This window comes from Lutra lutra, chromosome 8 (genome assembly GCF_902655055.1).
Source record: "Lutra lutra chromosome 8, mLutLut1.2, whole genome shotgun sequence".
Taxonomy (NCBI): domain Eukaryota; kingdom Metazoa; phylum Chordata; class Mammalia; order Carnivora; family Mustelidae; genus Lutra; species Lutra lutra.
This window is the reverse complement of record NC_062285.1, coordinates 21,850,073-21,871,707: the sequence shown is the minus strand read 5'-3', so window position 1 is coordinate 21,871,707 and position 21,635 is coordinate 21,850,073. Positions and strand designations below refer to the sequence as shown.

General features: G+C 38.1%; 1 protein-coding gene across 4 annotated transcripts in view; it reads left to right on the top strand.

The window, feature by feature from the left end:
• SLC39A12 (solute carrier family 39 member 12) overlaps nucleotides 1-21,635 on the top strand; it is a 77,821-nt gene that overhangs the window by 25,722 nt on the left and 30,464 nt on the right. For 2 of the 4 annotated variants that reach the window (XM_047743552.1, XM_047743555.1), the window contains 6 exons: nucleotides 3,860-4,032; nucleotides 8,485-8,656; nucleotides 12,632-12,804; nucleotides 15,309-15,461; nucleotides 17,796-17,906; nucleotides 20,804-20,870. In XM_047743552.1, the coding sequence (XP_047599508.1) occupies nucleotides 3,860-4,032; nucleotides 8,485-8,656; nucleotides 12,632-12,804; nucleotides 15,309-15,461; nucleotides 17,796-17,906; nucleotides 20,804-20,870 (849 nt within the window). The remainder of the gene's footprint in view (nucleotides 1-3,859; nucleotides 4,033-8,484; nucleotides 8,657-12,631; nucleotides 12,805-15,308; nucleotides 15,462-17,795; nucleotides 17,907-20,803; nucleotides 20,871-21,635) is intronic. The other 2 variants (XM_047743553.1, XM_047743554.1) reach the window with 2 other exon arrangements.

The following is a 21,635-nucleotide window of genomic DNA, read 5'->3' as shown; positions in this document are numbered from 1 at the left end:
GTAACTGTTTTCTTATTTCTTGTTGGTCTTAGAATTCTCTCTTTACCACTACTATTTGCAATTTTAGTTACTATGTGTCTTGGTGTGGACCTCTCTGAGTTGATTTTGTTGGGGGGTCCTTGTGCCTCCCGGGTTTAGATTTCTTTTTCCTTCCCCAGATTTGAGAATTTTTCAGTAATTATTTCTCCAAATAAGCTTTCTACCCCCCTTTCTTTCTCTTCTCCTTTTGAAAGCCGTATGATGCAAATGTTATTACCTTGGATGATGTTGCTGAATTCCCTAAGTATATTTTCATCTTGAAAACAATTTTTTTTCTTCTCAGCTATTGAACTTGATTGCATTACTCTGTCTTCCAGGTCAGTGATCCATTCTCTCTTTACTCTAGTCTACTATTAACTCCATCTGGTGTGGTTTTAATTTCATTTATTGATTTCTTCATCTATTTTCTTTTCTCTTTTGAGAGGGAGAGAGAGAAGGAGGGGAGGGGCAGAGGGGAATGGAGAGAGAGAATCTAAAGCAAGCTCCACACCTAACTCAGAGACTGACACTGGCCTTGATCTTTTTTTTTTTTTTAAAGATTTTATTTATTTATTTGACAGAGAGAGATCACAAGCAGACGGAGAAGCAGGCAGAGAGAGAGAGAGAGGGAAGCAGGCTTCTTGCTGAGCAGAGAGCCCGATGTGGGACTCAATCCCAGGACCCTGAGATCATGACCCGAGCCGAAGGCAGCGGCTTAACCCACTGAGCCACCCAGGCGCCCACTGGCCTTGATCTTACAACCCTCAGATCATGACCTGACCTGAAATCAAGAGTCAGACCCTTAACCAACTGAGCCACCCAGGTGCCCCTCTGATGGGTTCTTTTATGTTTTCTATCTCTTTCTTAAGGGTCACACTGATGTCCTTCACTCTTTTCTCAAGTCCTTTGAGTGTCTTTATGACTATTACTTTAAATTCTCTATCAGGCATATTACTTATCTCCATTTTGCTTAGGTCTCTTGTTGTGATTTTGTACTCTAGGTTATAGAGGTAGTCATCCATATTTTCTTCCAATATTTGTATGTTATCATTTCTGATTCATTTTGGATTAATTATGGTATATGCTGTGAGGAATAAATCTCCTTTATTTTTTCTATATGGCCACCCATTTTTTTAAATACTTCTTATTTTAAATGCAGTGGAAATTATTTCCTCCACTGATTTGAGATTCCTCTTCTATATAATACATTGACAAATGTAATCAAATATATTTCTATTTCCTATTCTGTTGGTTAACTTATCTATTTATGTGCCAGTATCATACTCTTCTACTTACAGTTTTACTTATAATTAGTATATTAGTATATAATATTTAAAATATTAGTATATTTTAATGTCTGGTAGAGCTAGCCTTCTTCATTGCTCTTCCTTTCAGCATATTCCTGGCTTGTTTTTCCTTCCTAACAGACATCACCAAAATGTCAAGCTGGAAAGAAAAACATTGTGATAATTTATTGTGATGTGTATACACACACATATTAAATAACTTAGGGAGAAAATGACACTTATATTACATCTTTATATCTATGAATATATGTCTCCATTGCTCATGTCTACAGGTGTGTTTTTTTGGAATTCTTTATTATTTTACTCATAGGTTTTAGACATTTTCTGTTATATTTGTATTTAGGCTTTTAGCTTTCTTTTGGCTGTCTTAAATGGGGTCTTTTCTTAAATTATATTTTCTAACTTGTCTTTGTGTATACAAAGGGTTTTATTTCTATGGACTAATTTTATAACCTGTTCGATCATTAAATCTTTTATTTTATTTTTGCATTTTTTAGAGATTTCAGGTATATATAACCATACCACCTTTAAATAGATGTAGTTTTTTTTGCCTCTTGCTTTCCAATTCTTGTGTCTACTGTCTTATCTAATTACATTGGTTGTTAATAACCCCAGTATAATGGTAAATAGTACTGAGGACAGTCTGCATCCTTATCATGTTTCTTCCTTTGAAAGAAAAGCCTGTAGTGTTTCCCCCATTGAGTTTAGAGAATAAATGAGAAAAATATAAATTGGCCTTTTATATTAGCCCACATACTTATATTTCTGGTGCTCTTCATTTCTTCCTCTATAGATTCAACTTACTGTTTAAATCATTTCTTTTCAGCCTAAAGAGCTTCACTTAATATTTCTTATAAGGCAAGTCTTCTCTCAATGAATTCTCTCATTTATTGTTTATCTGGGAATTATTTTATTTCACCATCATGTCTGAAGAGTTGTTTTACTGGATATAGAATTCTTGGTTGACAGTTTTTTCTTTTAGCACTTTGAGTATAACATTTCATTACTTTCTGGCCTCTGGTATTCAGATGGGAAGTCATGTACTGTACTGATGGTTCCTTGTATATGATAAGTCATTTTTATGTTGCTGCTTTCAAGATTTATCTTTTTCTTTGACTTTCATCAATTTTGCCTCAATGTGTCTGGGTATGGATCTTTTTATATTTATCCTACTTGATGTCTGCTAAACTTCTTGAACATGTAGGTTAAGGTTTTATGTCAAATTTGAATAATTTTGATGTTTTTCCCCCCAATATTCTTTCTACAACTTTCTCTTCTGTGTTTGTCATTACATATAAGTTGGTATGCTTGCTCTTTTCCCATGGGTCTCTGAATTTATTCTTTTTTAAAATCTTTTCTCCCCTCATTCTTCAGTCTGGATTGTGTCTATTAATCTATCTCCACTTTCAGTAATTCTTCCTTTTATCATTTCAAATATCATCCAAATTGAGCTCCATTAGTGATTCTTTCATTTCACTTATTGTATTCAACACCAGAATTTCCATCTGGACTTTTATATAATTTTGAATTTCTTATTTCTTCTAATCATTAACTTATTATTGTCATACTAATTCTTTAAATATGAGTTCCTTTGGTTCTTTAAGCCCACTGATAATACCTGCTTTAAAGTCTTTTTCTGTTAAATCCAACATCTGGGAATACTCAGACACCTGTTTATTGACTGCTTTCCTCCCTGATTCTGAATCACACGTTCCCATATTTTTGCAAGTCTGCTATTTTTTTTTCACCAAAAGCCAGTCATGTAAAATGAAATATTATAGTAACTCAAGTTTATAATTTCTCCTATCATTGATGATAACATTCAGGAAAATACCAGGGACGTTATTTTCACAAGCAAGAAGATGGATAAATAAAAAAAAAAAAAATTCACCATCATATTTAATTATTCTCTGTATCAATCAATTTTTTTAAAGTCTAGAGCTCTACTAAGGGAAACTAAACTGTAATCTATAAACTGGCAACCATACCACAATAGCATTAGAAAACAAAGTCAGCTTGTCTCTACAATCTTAGACCCCTTTTATTTCCTTTATTATTTCTGCATGAACAAACCTTAAAAAAGAAAATAATTTTATTGACTTAATCAAAGGAAATAGTTATGTATAGTTATAGTTAATCTACTAAGTATGTCTATAGTCTCTCAAAAAATAAATTTCCTAAGCATTAGGCCAGTTCTATCTTTTGTTTGCATTTTTATAGAGGCCATCTAGAAAAAGAAATCGTTGGCTCAAGAGAAGGTAGCCCTTTGGAAGAACTGCCCTTTGTATCATCCCTAGGAGATAAAAATGGTGGGAACTTTAGCTCCAAAGCTTAGTGTAAATCTTGTGAGGCAATCAATACTCACATGAAGTATAAATGTTCTTTTATTATTGTCCAGAGTAACATCTTGGCTTTTCATTGGAACCAAATTTATTTAGCAGGATATCTATACTGTGACCGTAAGAAATTGTGATGATCCTGAGATTGACTTATCTTTATTCTATGTGACACCAGATTTTGTGTGAAATTTCTAGAACTAGACCAGCTCCTCAACATTCTCTGGACCAAAAGTACCTGTATCAGAAAAGGTAAAATCCATCAACTTCAAAGGACACAAACCAACCTAACAATCTATGATTGGGGTCACCCTAATCTATCTGTATCCATGGGCCAAGAGTCAAATGATGGTTCAGCTTCCTGGGATGAGGTATGGTCATTCTTCTTTTTTTTAAAGATTTTATTATTTATTTATTTGACAGACAGAGATCACAAGTAGGCAGAGAGGCAGACCGAGAGACAGGAGGAAGCAGGCTCCCTGCGGGGCAAAGAGCCCAATGTGGGGCTCAATCCCAGGACCCTGGGATCATGACCTGAGCCGAAGGCAGAGGCTTTAACCCACTGAGCCACCCAGGCACCCCTGGTCATTATTCTTATACCATCTGATGTTACTGTCAAAGTTGTGAAAGTTCTGTAAGAGTTGTGGAAAATTTAAAGGATAATGTGTATTTCCTTAAATGCAAAAATATTCTATTTCTACAGAGTGGCCATGGGTTTTTTCTTCTATAAATAGATCTCTGTGGACATAAACATGAGGCCAAGATGGGCAAGAAAAACATATATAGTGTATGTGTGTGTGTATCTGCATTGTCTCATATATATATATATATATAATCTTTTCCCACTTGCATCTGTATTAAATGAGTGAGTAATTAATTCGGGAAACATACTGGGCATTTACTACCTGCCAGTCACCATCACAGGCATTAGGGATACAAGGCTGAACAAAAATAAGCACCATTCCTTTGTCACTTATGGGATAGTAGGAGGATACAGACATTACATATATACTTACAATGATGAATGAATGCTTTCAACGTAGTTTAGGTTATGAAGAGATTACTTTGAGCCATGACTAACAGAAATATTTGTACAGTAAGTTGTGAAATATATATTTCTCTTTTTGAGAAAAAGTGATAAATATGTTTATAAACATATTTATATCTGTTATTTCTTTAAGTCATGCTCTAAAAAACATTCGCTAGCCTATCTTAATGTTCCTTGAAAAGGGGTGCTATGGTCCAATCGGTTTGGGAAATACTAGATATACATATTGCCTTGTAGCATATTAAGTTATCGGGGGAAGTCCTTTAGCAAATAAACTTCTTTTATCTAATTGAATCCAACATTTCTCAAACTTTGACTACGGCATTCTTCACCCTAACCATTTAAAATCCTAATAAATTGATGTTCCACAAACATGACTTATGTTTATTGAGTATGTACTTTGTATTAGATGTGGCACTATTTCACCTGCATTGCCTCATTTAATTATTATCACAACTATATGAGGTTAGGTGTATTATTCCATACTACAGATGAAAAAGTTGAGACATGGAACTAACAAAATGATTGCTTCAGTTCACAGAAACTAGGATATGCACATAGGTTGTCTAATAACATATTCTGTGCTCTTAGCAGCTGCGCTATTGTTTGGGAAATGTTGATTTAAATAAAAACATTTTTGTTATTTGTATATTAGGTGAGCAAGGTACCGTCTGTACCTTAATAGGGCAAGATCCCTTACAGATTCTTAACAATGCAGAATGTTGTTCCTGTGAGTTATAGATACATGATTGGGCGGTATCATATATTCCCTCCCCACCCCCACCCCCCGGGAGTGTGTATCTCTTAATCCCCATCATCTATTTGCCCACTCCCCCAACCCTCCCCTCTAGCAGCCACTGCTTGGTTCTCCATGTTTATGAGTCTGTTTCCCTTTCTTGTTGTTTGCTTATTTTGTTTTTTGACAAAAACAGATTATTAATTAGAATATTAGATATTTTTAAAAGTAGATTTCTGTTACTTCTGTATATATGTATATCAAAGGATATGTATATATAAGATATAAAGACCTGTATTGAATTCGATTCTTTCAAACTCATGGTAATTGTATTCAACTCATAGGGAAGAGAGCTGATGCTTATGTTAATCTTTGCTAAGTAAATTTCTTCAAGGCTGGCTTTTAGGAAGGGAGCAAATTTGCCTAATGAGATCTTATCTTTATAAAAAATGAAAATTGTTTCTTAAAATTTAGGAACTACCTACTTAAGGCACGTGACCTCTAAAATCAGTAATAGTCATTTCCTATGCTAACAATGCAAATGGTTCTTCTCGGTCCCAACCTGTCACTTTCCTCGTGACTCTTGATAGGACCCTATGACAGAGCAGATCTGAAGATCCTGCCTACGTTATTTAGACCAGTGATCCTCAAAGTGTTATACCTGGGAACTTCTTAGAAGTGCAAATCCTCGGGTCCCACCCCAGCATCTGCTGAATCATAAACTCTGAGAGTAGGTCCCAGCAGTCTGTCTTATAACAAGCCCTCCAAGTGATTCTCAAAACTAAAGATCATGAGCCACTGCTTTAGAATGTTTGTAAAGTTATCATAGAAGTCTGATGATATCAAAGCAAGGATACCCATATATTGAAGTTTTATGCAAAGGAATAAAGATATTTTAAAGGTTATTGGCTGGATAATCTAAATTTTCATTTGATTTTGTTCTTTAATAAAAATATTTGGGGTTTCAGATTTATAGAATATAATGAATCACCACTAAGGACATTTGTGTTAGTGATTTCAGAAGAAATGTAAAACAAACAAACGACCTAAATAGCACAGGAATGGCACGTAAAGATCAAGGGCACAGAAGCTTATAATAGAATATCCTTACTCTAGGAGAAGGTAGTCTAAGACCAGAACGATTCAATTTCTTGGCAGTGAACCGGTGAAAGATGCGTGTCGTTCTGTTCATGTTTGTCTCTGCACTGCTTTACTTACCAATCCAGCCCTCCTCAATGAGAATGCTCGTTCCAAAGGATTCATCATCGAAAGTCTGTGGCCAGTTTCCCTTTGTTGTTGTCAGTACATCTAATGGTGAAGCAATTATATTCTCTTAGTAACATGGTGCAAAAGAGAAGTTGTCTTTGGCACACATTACTTTGACAAAGGGAAAAAGAAAAACCCAAGTTTAGCTTTCTGTTGTTGCTTTCCCTAGTAGAAACCTTTTGGAGTCTGGCCCGGTCCTTTTCTGAGAAATGCCTTCCTCACCCACAGGCGTGAGGCTGGCAGCCATGTCTGGACAGTCTGATCCCACCTCCGATTTCGTGGGCAAAACTGATTGAACCAGAGGGATGCCTGAGCCCAGAAAGCACATCTGTGGCTTTGCTGAAGCAATCAGATCTCTGTCAGGACTTGCAGACTCAACTCAAGTCTTGGGTTTGTGGGCTGAGAGGTCACTTCAGAGTTGGGATTTATATGGTCATGTGTTTACTAAAGGAGAGAACACTGGACCGCAAAAGGAAATAGATACATGCAGCGGGAAACAGAAAGGAGAAAACACTTGGCCCCAAGTGAGACAGAAAAAGAAACATCTTTGGTTCTCATCTTCTAGCTTCAAGTTGAGTTCTGCCTGAGTTCTACCTTTTGAATCTCTGAGATCCTTAGTGTCCTGCTAATACAACCTCCTCTTGGTTCTCACTGATTTGAGTGCGTTCTCTTCCCTGCAACCACACATTTCCTGATCAAGATAAAACATTTTTTATTCATGGACTCATCCCCCCAAAAATGTATGTGGGGAAAACTCAGCAACTATGTCATCATTTTCTGATCAGCAGTCTGTCTTTGTTAAAAACCCTTAAACATTCTCCAACAGGGCAAATCCCACAAGCTTCGTAAAGCTCTGGTTTTCTTCAGAGACCTTACTGATTGTGACTAAAGCTCACAAAGTCATTGCACTAGGGTTCGATTTCACCATCTGTGCTGGTGGAACTATATACACATTAAAATTTTAAATGCAATTTTTGATACACAAAAATCAGCCCCGAACACTCCTGAAATGCACAAATGCCCTCTGGCAGTTTTGAGAGACCTGTTGGATCGGTTGCTTACTTATAACCCTTATCTGTCAATGAATATGTCTACATTTGCTGTAGAAAAACAGCAAAGATAGAGATAAGCAGCAGCGCAGGGAATCGTAGTGATTTCAATTGTTTTTGTGGGGAAGGGAGGTCAGTTCCAAAGGTATCCATATTATTTAGTGTTTACACTCCCGCTGGTTGACACAGCATTCACCTTTTAAAATATTTACTTTTATTACTTTTGAAAATACATGTTGGCTACACAGGCTTTTTCAATCAGAGAATATGAAAGACAATGATCTCGTTCCCTCAGAGCGCCTGTTTATCATACGAAATCTTGACTCTCTTGAGACAAAGCCACCATCCACACTGAGAAGCAAAAAAAAAAAAAAAAGCATCAAGGTTTTTAAACTGCTGGTTAGAAAACCATTTGACACATTATAAAATCCAGTGCACGTTTTCAGGAAAGGAAAAAAAGGGTGCAAAACTCATACTACATCGTACTCAAAACGAAAGTGAGATACAGCTGACTTTGATCAGAGGTTGAAAATAATCCTTGCAATTGGTCAGAGGTTGAAAATAATCCCTGCAAATTATGTACACACAAAAAGATTGCAGGGGGGAACATGCAGTCATGGCTCCTTGTGTCCTTTTTACCCATTCCGTTGAGCTCTGACTTCTCAGGAATGACAACTGATGGGAAATTTGTTTGTCGAGATTAGTAACAATGTTATCTCCGTAGTTTTGCTTCTCTGCAGGGCAGCTGGCAGAGATATTTGTACAGGGCAGCCTTTCACCCATTTCCAAGGAAGACTTCCAACGAATGAGTCCGGGAATCATCCAGCAGTTACTGAGCTGCTCTTGCCAGCTGCCTGAGGACCAAGCAGCAAAGTTGCCACCGACCACTCTGGAGAGTAAGTTGTGGCTCGTCCCTGAGAAAGTTAGTGTACATAAGGTAGTGCACGTAATGGGGTGACCGTAGGATACATACTACATACCAGGCGCTGCTCTCAGCATTTTACCTTTCTCAGCTCACTCGATCCTCATAACACTATGAGCTAGATACTGTTATTATCCCCATTTTACAGATAAAGAAACAGGCACCTAGAAGTTAAGTGACTTGATCAAGGACACACTGGGGTAAGTGATGGAGTTGGATGTAAACCGGAGCAAGCTGGTCCCAGCACCCTTGTCAGCCACTGTGCCAGATTACCTTTCATTGAATAGTTTCTATTTTGTATGTAAGTTACAGAGATTGATTTATTCTCTCTATATGACTCAAGCACGACCAACTTCAAAGTTCCTAGTTGAGAAGTGGCTTGGTATAAGAGAAAGAACATGAGTGATGGGATCAGAGCTGCAAAGTTAAGTCCTACCTTCTAGCCCCAGCCAGCTCCATGATCTTAAGCCCTCTCTTTATTTCCCTGAGCCTTTTTCCACCTCCTGCACAGTGGGAAAGCAGTGATATCACACAGCTTACCATCCTTTCACACATCATAACACACATAAAAAACAAAGGCACGCTGGGGTAAACCAAGGAGCTCCTCTGGAGTAGAAGTGACCTTGGAGAGAGTTGCCAGCCTCAGGATCAGGCTGGCATCCCCAGGAAGTAAAGGCTAGACATTTCACTCACCTGTATCCCACTGGATCACCGCAGTGAGTGAGCTCCTCAATAAGGCTTCCTAGGGTAGCTGTAAGTTTCAAATGGGGCAATGTGTACAAAAATGTGTTCTGCACCCAAAAGTCACTGTATATGTAAAAGAAAAAGAAATTATGGCCCAAAACATCCATGATGGGTAGCAAAAATGTGACCGTTAACATATGCATGCTTTAAATATTACCAGTGATCAGAGGGCCTTATGTAGACTTTTCTAGAGCGTTTTCTTTCTCTTTGAGATAGTCTTGCAACACCCATCAGGGGTGAACTATCCAGCTGCACACTTCTAACACAGTGTGAATTTTGCACCTTCAAGTGGCTCTTTTGAAGATTTTATGTGAACAAAAACCTGCCAGACCTAAATATCGAAGACTCCACATGCACTGAAAGGAAAAAAAGCGAATTAAACCTGAACAACGAAATAAGTCAGCACCTGCTGGTCAGCATTGGCTCAGAAATTGAGAAGGGGGACAGACCATGGAGACCTAGCAGCCTCCATGAGCGTATTTACATGCCCATCCCCGGTCACCTTATCTGCTACATGGGGCAACTGTGAAATAGCTTTGTGAGCTGAGAATCTGTGAGAAATATTTCTTTCTAAGGAACACCTAGACCCTTCTGCGGTATGGTCCTCCTGAGAATAATTCAGAGAAATCACACTAACTATAGAACCCAAAAAAGCATTACTGTGTTCAACTTGAAATGTTGCATTATGTAACTTAAAGGAAAGGCATGTGGGCTGAAGACAGAGGTGGGGGCAGGGTGATTTTAGGAAGAACAGGGTTTGTTGTGCTGGAATCTGACCCCTAAGCACCACCTGCATGTGGCGTTCCAGGAAAGTTTGTTACAGCCCCCCATATATCGGGTTTCAGACCCATTCAAGGGAGCTGCTCAAGAATGGCTAGAAATTTAATGATTAGGTCAAGTTCTATTGTAATGATGGGAAACATTTCTATAGAACCTGTCTGCAGGCTGCCTGACTCCAGTCAAGATGCCATGACATCTCTGTGAGGACCTGGGGTGATTAGCAGAGTCCCGTGGCCACAAATGACAGATTTTAGGGTTTTCAGGCTGTCTTTGCCTCATGAGAGCAGATGAAATCTGATTCACAGAAGACCGAAACAGATTTCTAAGCTCTCAAGTTAGAAAGGGTCCTTTCTCCTCCCAGACCTTGTAGTTGCCCTCAGGACAAAGGGGAGAGGAATAGAAGAATCAAAGGACTGGGAACTTTGCCCTTTACCTGGGAAATGCCACATCCTAATTTATCCTTGTGAATTCTCAACATTTGCTGATCTTTTGTAGGCATCATAAAAATGTGGCAACTTTTAACTTTATTAGACATCCTTTGAATGTCTTTAATTATGTATTCAACGGGAAGAATGACATTCCCACATAAGGTCTATTTGTGGAAGAGTGAGATATGAATCTTGGTTATGTATCTCCAGGGATGTTTTTATAACATAGGTATTTTTGTTAAGTCAGAACAAAATAAAACCTCTGAGTGTATGACTGATCCAAATCATTTTCATCATTTAAAAAATTTTTTAATTGTGGTAAAAAACTGAAATTTGAGATGAAATTTAACCTTTCTTAAATGTACAGCTCAGGAGTATTTTCACATTATTGTGCAATAAATTTCTAGAACTTTCTCATCTTGCAAAACTATAACTCTGTATCCATTGAACAACAACTGTCTTATAGAGGTTCCCTAGAAGTGAAGGGGTGGTGGTAAGAGTGGGAAAATTAAAATTTGAAAGTTTTTTGCTTCTTTTGAGTACACTGACAACACTATTTTAACATTAGACTCCTGTATGATTTAGAACTTACAATTCAATAAAAGTCCTCTTAAAAACAGACTATTATCATGTTACCAGCTTGTACAAGAATGACAAGTACAGAAAAGTAGAAGACCAGAATATTTTCTATCTTAACAAATCTTAAGACGGCAGTTTCTTAAAATCTACAATGGGTTTTAATTAATATGATAACTGAATTATTTAACTTCTTATCTGTAGTCACTAAAGGAAATGATGGTTTAATTTTATAATTACCTTCCTTCATTGTTTACAATTTGCCGTGGCTTATTAGTAATTTCTAAATAAGTAGAAGACAGAGTATTTGCTCTGAATATTTGCCACCAAGGAAAATGGTGGCCTGGAAAACTCTTTATCCCCAAATCATTTATACAGTTGACCCTTGAACAACACAGGTTTAAATGGCACAAATCCACTTATATGCAGATTTTTTTAAACATATACAGTACTGTACTGTAAATGTATTTTCTCTTATGATTTTATTTTCCTTTCTGTTTTTAATTTTTAAGTAGTCTCATGCCCAACATGGGGCTTGAACTCACGACCCTGGAATCAAGAGTCGTTCAACCAACCGAGCCAGCCAGGCGCCCCTCCTATGATTTTCTTAATGACATTTTCTTTTTTCTAACTTGACATTGTTCAGGGGTCAACTGTGCTTGACACTGAAAGCCATTTTTTCCCTCTCTTTTCATCTTGTTTTCTTTCCTTCTTTGCTTCTTTTCCCCTCATGCATATTTCCTTCTATTTGAATAATCTTAAACATTGCACTTCCTGAATATTTTTTGAAAATTTAGAAACCTATTTTTTGATAAATTTAGAGGTTATAAAAAATGATCGCAGTAATTTAAAATGTAGGCTGTCCAAATTTATTTATCCTCCCAACCATTACACATTCATTGATCAGTTCTTACTAATGCAAGCACTCATTTTAGGCCCTGAGAATAATAAACACTTTGGACGTTATGAATAATTTTGAGAACTTTGGGAAGAAAATACTCACCTTGTACAGAAACCTAGGTCTTCAATGGCCCCAGACTGTGTGCTCCCTCTATAACTCTGCTTCCTTGACTTCAGAAGGTTTAAATGGGATTGGAAGGAAATCATGACCAGTGGATGGCAGCCGATGTTGTGGTTTAAAGTGAGAGAAGTTCATTTCTTTGGTGGGGGGACGTAAGCTAGGTCCTGTAGTGATTTTAGTAAGGGGTAGTTGGGGTCATTTCAAAGCAACAAGGTTAATGGTGAAAGTCTTTTCATCCTTTTCCTTAAAGATGAAGACCTTTTACACACTAGAACGCTCATATAACAATTCCATATCTCTACCTGCTGTATTGTAAGATGGGTTTTTCTCGAATTTTGTGGGCTGGGGCATCACTACGGGTGATGAACACTGACCCCTTTGCACTCTCCATTTGGCTTAGAATATGGCTACAGCACAGCGGCCGTGGCCTTGCTCACGCTGGGTTCCATGCTCGGGACGACGCTGATTCTGTTCCACAGCTGTGAGGAGAACTACAGGCTGATTTTACAGCTGTTTGTGGGTCTGGCTGTCGGGACACTTTCTGGGGATGCTCTGCTCCATCTTATCCCTCAGGTAACTCTTTTCCATTTTCCATGGAGCGTTGCTAATTTCCATTTCCATTGAGTCACTGGCGGTGTCGATGCAAAATTTCACAGCGACTTGACCAGAGTCTTCCTCGGGAGTAAGTATCATCTCCCCAAAGCACTTATGGGGGAGAAGAGAGAACCAATCCTTAGACTCGCCACTTGTTACACTTATTTTTGAAATAAACCAAAAAAAGTCATCGGAGGCAGATTCGTCTTAAAAGACATTCAGGAAGTATCCACTAATTATCTGTTAAATAAAAATGAATGGGCTGTAAGATGTTTGCGCTGAGTTTTCTCCAGTTGTCCCTGACACATCAGATCCTTTCTCTGCCTTCTCTGCTGTTCTTTTCCTGCCCCCAGAAGATTGTGCCTCCTCCGCTTCCTTGCGGGCGGAACTGTTGTTTGGATTCAGCCAAGGAGGAGAGGAGTGGCAGGGGTATTTCTTCCCCAAGCCTCCTGGCTCTGCACTTGCTCTAGAAGCAGCAGATTACCTACCATCCTCCAGCTCCCGTGGGACGCCTCCCCTCCACCCCCACCTCCCCCTGAGCTGCAGAAACATGAGTTCCAACCTTCGCCCTTTCTGCTCTAAGAGTGGGAATGGTTTCCCGGGGTTGCTCGCTTGGGAACATTTCATTATCCCTTGTTCCTCCCCTTGCTGCCTGCACCAGTCTTGCACCATCAATAAGCTGTCTTCATTTGAACCATCAAAATGAATTTCTTTTTTGCCTAATAACGTCTAGATTCTCCTTAAGCAAAATATAAGTACCAGGAAGCTGGCTGTTTGCTGAATTCTTCTGAGGCTCAGAAATGACAGGGCAAAGACCCGAGATGCAAGAGTTAAGGCAGAATGGGCTCGAGATGAGGTTATTTCTTCCCTCTGAAATCTCTAGGGATGGATAATGATGGGCAAATGAGCCCCCCTCTTGCAAAGCCAGAGATGTTAAAAATTTCCACAGGCCTCTGGCAATTTCCTACAGGGTCCCTCTTGTTGCTCAGAGGCTCAAAAATGATTAGATGTTCTGAAAAATCACAAAGTGAGCCTTGGAAAATGAAACAAACCATTATTTGTTTTAATTTCCCTTGTAATCTAATTTTCTGGAGATATTTTAGGGCTTATTGGCTGGAGGCAGTGGCCGAGGCCTTTTCCTAGGTCCCTTTAGTTGTTGCAGAGCTACTTCTCAGGATTCTGCAAAAACAGCAAAAGCTTCCTGTCCCTCCCCCAAAGGGGGCATGGGGCTCCTGACAGCAGGCGTGGACTTAGGCAGATTGGGGGACAGTGTCAGCTCGTACTGCAGAGACATGTTCCAGAGAAGAGCTTAAAAGATCAGCTAGGTCTCCTGAAGAGTGGAAGGCAACTGTTTTATTTGAGGGAAGACCCGTGGATAAAGGTTACTGGGGAAAGGAAGGAGAAGATGCAGTACAAGTGTTTGGGAAGCTAGAAAAATCAGTGGCTGCACAGAAAGAAGAAAAACACACTACTGTCATGATTTCCTCTTCTCAACTAGCAAAATGCATTCAACTTAAAGGTCTATATTTTATTCTGAGCTTGTGGGGTTTTCTTCTGTTTTGTTTTGTAACCTTGCCACGTCCATTATTTTAGGAAATAACATCATCATCAATATGAGATGGGTATCCTTTAATATCTTTACCAGAGGGAAAAGTTGAATAACATATACTGGTTTGTAGTTACGTTCATAAACTCAGTGTATATACTCGGATACATATGCACGCTTATACATGTACTCATATGTATATGTGTGTACGCACCTACACATGCACAAGTATGTATGAACACATATATGTACGGTATGTGTGCATGGAATTTCTTTTTCCTTTTCTTACTTTGGTGGTCAGTAACATCCTAAATGTAGAAAACACTGAGCTATTTCCCAAACTGCCTTCTCCTTGGGAGGGAATATGATACATACTGATTTACCAACTCACAAGAAATCATGAGGTCAACCAATGGGATGAGTCAACTAGAAGAAGATTCCTAATGTGTTTCTTGTATCCTTTTGCTTCCCAGAAAGCTGACAGTATTGCTGGTGTACACTTTGTGGAAGAAGCCATTCAGGCAGATTTCTCATTTATCTGAATATTTCTTAAATTTTCTTTAATTGCAGTGGGCATGGAGGAATAAACCTTGGATGAAATATATCTTTCTCTTTCTTTGGGATATAAAATACATTGATCTGTTATAAAGACTTGCTGGGCAAATAGATACGGATTGAACTCTGGGAGGGGGGACTGAGAATATATGAAAATTTGGTTCTCCGTTCTTTTCTCTTGTACACATGTTGTTTGACCCTGAGCAAATCAGATAGTGGAAGTACGCATACAGCTAAGAACAGATTGGGCTTTGAATGATTCCAGCAGTTTCATGGGGTTTCCCAGAAGGAAAGGTGAATATATTTAATACTGGACCTATTAATATTTAAGTCATCAAAAGTTATTTCTTTGTGTCTCCCCCACCCCCTTTTTAAAATAAAGGTTCTTGGTTTACATAAGCAGGAAGGCTCAGAGTTTGGACATTTCCATGAGAGCAAAGGCCATCTTTGGAAACTGTTAGGATTAATTGGAGGCATCTATGGATTTTTCTTGATAGAAAAATGTTTCATTCTTCTGATATCACCAAATACCGAGGTATATTTTAAATTTTATTTATCTTTTCCTTTAGAGCTTCATAATACTCATCTTTTATTTCAAAAGTCCTTGTTGAAATGTAATTGACATCTTCATAAGGTTCTCTAGGTAAGGGTCGGGGCTCTAATTTCCAGAATATGCAGATTATTCTGACTGGCAGCTTTCCTGTAAGTATGGTTATTAATATTTTTAAACATCCACTGCTGGCCTGTTAAGGTACTTGTTAAAACCCGCTATTTGACCTTTGTAGCTAGTTCAGAAACAGGAGACTATTTCATGTCTGGGAATGAAGGGACCCAAAGGCCTAGCTACTAATCAGCATTTGGATGGCTTTCCTAACCCAAAACAAATAAACATGCAGACAAAAACTTAGAAAATTCACAAAATTACCCATCATTTTCTATCCTAAAAGCATTTAAAATTATAAAAACAAGGAGCTCAGAAATGGGATTTGTGGCAGATCTTCCTTTTTTTTTTCCAGCTGAATAATTGCATCCATTGTGTCTGTATTTGATCAATTTCTGCGTCTGTGATGAAACACAAAATGCAGTATGGTTTTTTAATGGATTCGTTTTGCTCTTACACATTATCCCATCAGCCAATAGATTAACTGGTGGGATGGTTAAAAAGGTAAATGTGTGCAAACAGCTCTAGGAGACTAAAAGAAAGCCAATTCTCTTTACAAGGTCCTGGGCCTCTATTGTCCCATGTGGTTTTCCACTTATTTTCTGGCCTTCTCCTTGTTCACATAATTTATAACGTCTCTTCAGTCTTTTAAAATATCGAGCACTTGTTTATTATTATCCCTAAATTTATTTGAGATTCAGATTCTGTGCATCAAAAAATAAGATGGTTCTATGATAGATGGTAACACACTTATAGTCTGACGTTAAGGATCTTGCGAGTGAGTCTCTGAGTGATCACATTACTGTTCTTTTTCAGCTTTTCTATTTGAAACTTATCACAGTAAATAAAATACTGTTGAAATGGTCTTTTTTTTTTTTTTTTTTTTTAATGAAGCAGGGTTTTTCTTTGTCCTGGAGCCCAAGGGAAGATGCTGTAATAATTCAGAAATTAGGAATGCTAGCTTTGATCACAGTCCCGACCCTTGTGTGTTCAACAACTTAACCTCCACAGAAGGGGTTCTCATCTCAATAAGCACAAAAGACAATAATAGATCCTCTTTGTCCGCAACAGATTAGCCTTGTCAGCCTGGGAAAATTAAATGACAAAGTCAACATATTAACCTGTGTGTAATACTTAGAAATTTAACCAGGATAGAAATGAGTGCAATAAACTCTGGCCATCCAAAAATGTCTAGAACTTCTTCAGATTGTCCTTAGACCTGCCAGGGAACTTAAAATGAGTTTTAAGAACAGAATTTCGGGGCACGTGGGTGGCTCAGTGGGTTAAAGCCTCTGCCTTCGGCTCAGGTCATGATCCCAGGGTCCTGGGATCAAGCCCCACATCTGGCTCTCTGCTCAGCAGCGAGCCTGCGCGCCACCCCCCCCGCCCCCCGGCCACCTCTCTGCCTACTTGTGATCTTTGTCTGTCAAATAAATAAACAGAATCTTTAAAAAAAAAAAAAAACAGAATTTCAAGACTCACTATATTGAGTAAAATAAAAAAGAATGCAAATGTTTCAGAAGGTATAGTGCTTTAGTGGATGAAAACATTTCTGAAGATACTAACTTCATAGTTACAGTGTAATATAGTTTCAGTTATCATCCTTTGGTATCCCCATAAGAAAGAATGCAAAATTTAATTTTGTAGTAAATATGATTTTGGGGTAAATTCAAAAGGCAATATAAAAATTACCACCACTCAAGACTTTTAAAATCATAACTAGACATTTAAAGTTTCATTCTTAAGGCATTTGGAATATGAATGATGTTTCAGAGCAGTCCTATGCTTCTCCAAGATGAGACATTTTAGCAAGTATTTTTCAGGATGAAATTCTCTTAGTGCTTTTTTTTTTTTAAGATTTTATTTACTTATTTGACAGAGGTCAGAAGTAGGCAGAGAGGCAGGCAGAGAGAGTAGAGGAAGCAGGCTCTGCAGAGCCGAGAGCCCGATGTGGGGCTTGATCCTAGGACCCTGAGATCATGACCTGAGTCAAAGGCAGAGGCTTTAACCCATGGAGCCACCCAGGTGCCTCTTCCCAGTGTTTTTTTTTTCGTGTGTGTGTGTGTGTGTGTGTGTGTGTGTGTGTGTGTGTGCGGCCACTCACCACTTTGGCCAATAAGCGCAGTATTCAATAGAACCATGAAACTGACAGAGGCTGCACCTGTGTTCTTCTGGCTTCAGCACTAATTTTAAACCATCCTCATCCAGCAGGGCATGTCGTTGGTTAATGGGCATGTGGGACATTCCCACCATCTTTCGCTCAACTCTGAATTAAGTGACCAGTCAGGCAGAGGCAAATCTGCTTCAGCTATCCAGTTGGTAGGTTACTGATCTGAGGTATTGTACTGATTTGATTACCTTCTTCTCTTTATTCTTTGATGAACAGCCAAAAATCAGTAGGATAGATAAACAAATTCAATCCTGATTTGCCTTTCTTAACCATGATAAGTAGCTTGGAAAACTTTGCTAAGCACCTAAAAGCTGTTTTAAAGAGGAAAAAGTCTTCCCACAAATTCAAATGCTTGCTATCTACATCACTCTGAAACACATACGATCAGATGGACATAATATGTATCACAATCATTTTGTTTACAAGTTTTCATAAACGAGTTGACCTTAAGGTTTTCCATCCTGAGTCATCCTTATCCATGACTAGATGGGGCCAAATAAATGTTGAACAAGGAATTAGAGCATCTAAGAGTGGGGTGATCATTTTATATTGCAGTGAAGAATGGATTCTGTCCCCTAAGATGTTTTATAGTAAGTGGTTTCTGTTACATTGAGTTTTCCAGGATAAATATTCTGGGAGAAACTGCAAAATATAACCTCCAGTTAGATTTAAAACAATGTTCCCACTCTCGTTCTTAAAGTAACAAGAAAAGGGACAGGAAAAAATATGAAAGTAACAAATAGAAAACTTGCCTCCTCTGACCATGGCCTTGGGAGAAGTGTTTATAGTTCAAGGATAGATTCCTAACCTAGAGATAAGGGTGCCAAACCTGAGACATTGCTACAGCAAAGGGAAGTCTGCCGAGAGATTACGGATCTAGAGCTAACTCAAATATGAACGAAACCATCCCCTTAAACAAGCAATTTTTAAAAGTCTTATTATGTTTATTGTGTAGATATGTCACAGGTGGCTTGGAAGAAGATAATTTCAGGCTGAGAATAGTTTTAAAATCACTTTCAGGCTGACTTTATTCCTTCTGTTTCAGTGAAGGGTTTCAGAATTCCAAGATGCATTTGAGCAAATTTCCGATGCTAACTTAGTGAGTTTTAAACTCTTTAAATAAGCTAGCTCACTAAGAAGATATTCCTTTTGTTATTTTAGCTGTAGGATCGCCCTTAAGTGAATAAAAATAGTATGAGCTTTTAGGATTGTTTGGTTCAATTTCCCGGTTTTTCACGAAGGAGGGGAGCTCATAATTCTCACCAATCGAGGAGTCCTGGATGCTTGCCTCTAAATTCCTTTACACAGTATATGGCTTTTTGGGGAAAAAAAAATTCTAGAATAAATATTTGAACTCCTGTCTTTTAGTAGAACTATAGAACTTTTTTATTTTAATCTGGCTTTCGATACAAGGTAAAAAAAAAATCATATTGTTTTCTTGTTCACTCTTACCCTATGTCCTTCGGGTCCTACCTTACTTCTCAGCCACTTATCCAAAAATAGCCCATTACTGCATCTTTTGAGTAGCTGCTACTGTTCTAATATGTGACATACAAGTTTACGTTCTCTGTTTCACATTTTTCAAAAAGACGCTTATGCCTCACATTAAATTTGTCTCAAAGTTTTTTTGGAAGTTTATTTAAGTAATCTCTACACTCAACATGGGGCATGAATTCACGACCCCAAGATGGAGAGTCGCACACTCTTCTAATTAAGCCAGCCAGGTGCTCTTGTGACTGCCTTTGATAGGACGTGGTCAACAGGCAGAGGCAGGTTTTCCTCACTATCCAAAAAAAAAAAAAAAAAAAAAAACCAGAAACAAAAACAAAAAAAAATCCTGTGAAAACTTTTGCAAGTCAAAATTGTATAAAGAAGCAATTATCATTAATTTACATTGAAGAATGTATGAGCATTTCCAGACACAAAAAAATAATAACCTCTCTTGGGACCTTTTGACACCTTAGGACACATTTTGCTAACAGGTATGCACAATAAATCGAGTTAAAGCACGGATGCTCACAGATACAGGTCAAAGGTCTGGTGGCTTGATGCTGAGACACTGAGTGCAGTTCCCGGGGAAAAACGCTTGGTGGCGCCACTCAAGGTTGGGGTGCGTGCTGCCGCTTTCGCCTTGCTACCAAACGGATGCCGAATGCCGTTGGTGCTTTTGACTTTTCTCCGTAAAAGCAAAAATCCCCTTCTGATTTCTGTCAGTTCGTGAAAACAGGTCCTAGTGTAGGTTTTTTCGTAAACGCAAAGGGGGTGTAACATGAGCTTAAGAAAAATACTATGAAAAATATTACGAAAAATATTCTTTCACATCATAGAATGAGAAATCCGAGGCCCTGGGAAGGGAAATGACTTTGCCGAAATTGATCCATGAGTCAATCTCTGAAATAAAGTCACGTCATCTTAACTCACAGAAGTCAGTTTCAAAATCTTAGTTCTCTGTCCTATGAAAGAATTTTTTAAAAGCGTAAAATCTCTATCTTTTGTAAGTCTGTTGTACTTTCTTCATCAGCGAGATTCCTCTACTCTTGGCCAAAACCCCCGGAACAGAGTATTATGTTTTCAGGAATAACTGGAGGCATTGCATAGCTTTGTTCCCTATCCACAATACACAATGTGCTTTAAGATCAGAAAAGGAATTCTAGACCCACAGTCCACCATACAGAAGTGTCAAACTAGGTCAAGAATCAAGAATCGTTTTCTTTTTTCTACAGCTTTTGGATTTCATAAAGGCTTACATAATTTAAGAGCCTGAATTACAGGCTGTCTCAGTAGCCTCTAGCTCTGTGTGGAAGGGTCTGATGTACGTAAGAAAGCTATTTTCGTCTAAAGGTACACAGGACAAAAAGTTTGCTTCTAGCCCTTTGGCTTTACCATCTACGCTTGCCTATGAAATTTCAAAGTTCTGATACATCCCAGAATATTCAAATGTTTAAAAATCATCATAACTCTTCAGGTGTTTCAGTTTTACACCAAAATGATGAGCAATGCTAATCTTTCATCAGTTATTATTATTATTTTTTTTAATTTAAAATAGAAAGGCCCAGAAGATTCACAGGCAGCTGAAATTACTGTAGGCAGTCTGACGGCCTCCAACAGAAAATGTGAGTACCAATTTTCAACAGTTAAACTTTAAATATAGAAAGTACCACAGAACAGGGTTATGTCTGTTTGAAAATAATGTGAGGAAATCATGTAGATTTCTTCCTGGGTTTGCATTTCACTATTACAGTCTTTATGAGAAAACATTTAATACTCAATCCTATCAGTCTTTCACAGGCACTGAGCATTGATATCAGTTGTACACCATTCTTTAAAAATGATGTTTTCCTAAACTGTTTAAAACTGATCCTCTGGGAATGACAATTGCTATAAATAAATCCATATGTAGTTATCAAGGCTCCTTTAAAATCCTGAGCACAGCATATAGTATAGACTTGCAGAATCACTATGTTCTGCATCTGAAACTAATGTAATATGTGTCAACTGAATATCAACTTTAAAAAATTCATGTTTACATGATAATTGAGCCTTTTACTTTCTCTATGAAGGCTGGAGACTTCTGTCACAGTCTACTGAAATTTGGTACAAACGTCTGTCTCATGCGTGATGTTGTCCCTGGAATGGTGGAGGTCAAATCAGAGATAACTCATCATTTGGATTTTACTCTACAACTCACTTGTTCATACAAATTTCAACCAACCTTTTTTCTTTCTGTGCTTTTCCCTATTTCTGAATTTAACGTACCAATTTTGTAGACCACTTTGTTCCTTTTGGCTTACGTTTCTGTAATTTTCTGAATTCTTTTGGTCTCTTTCAGTTTTCGTCTGTTGTTTCCAAATCTGCCTAGTGGTTCTTACGGAGAGTAC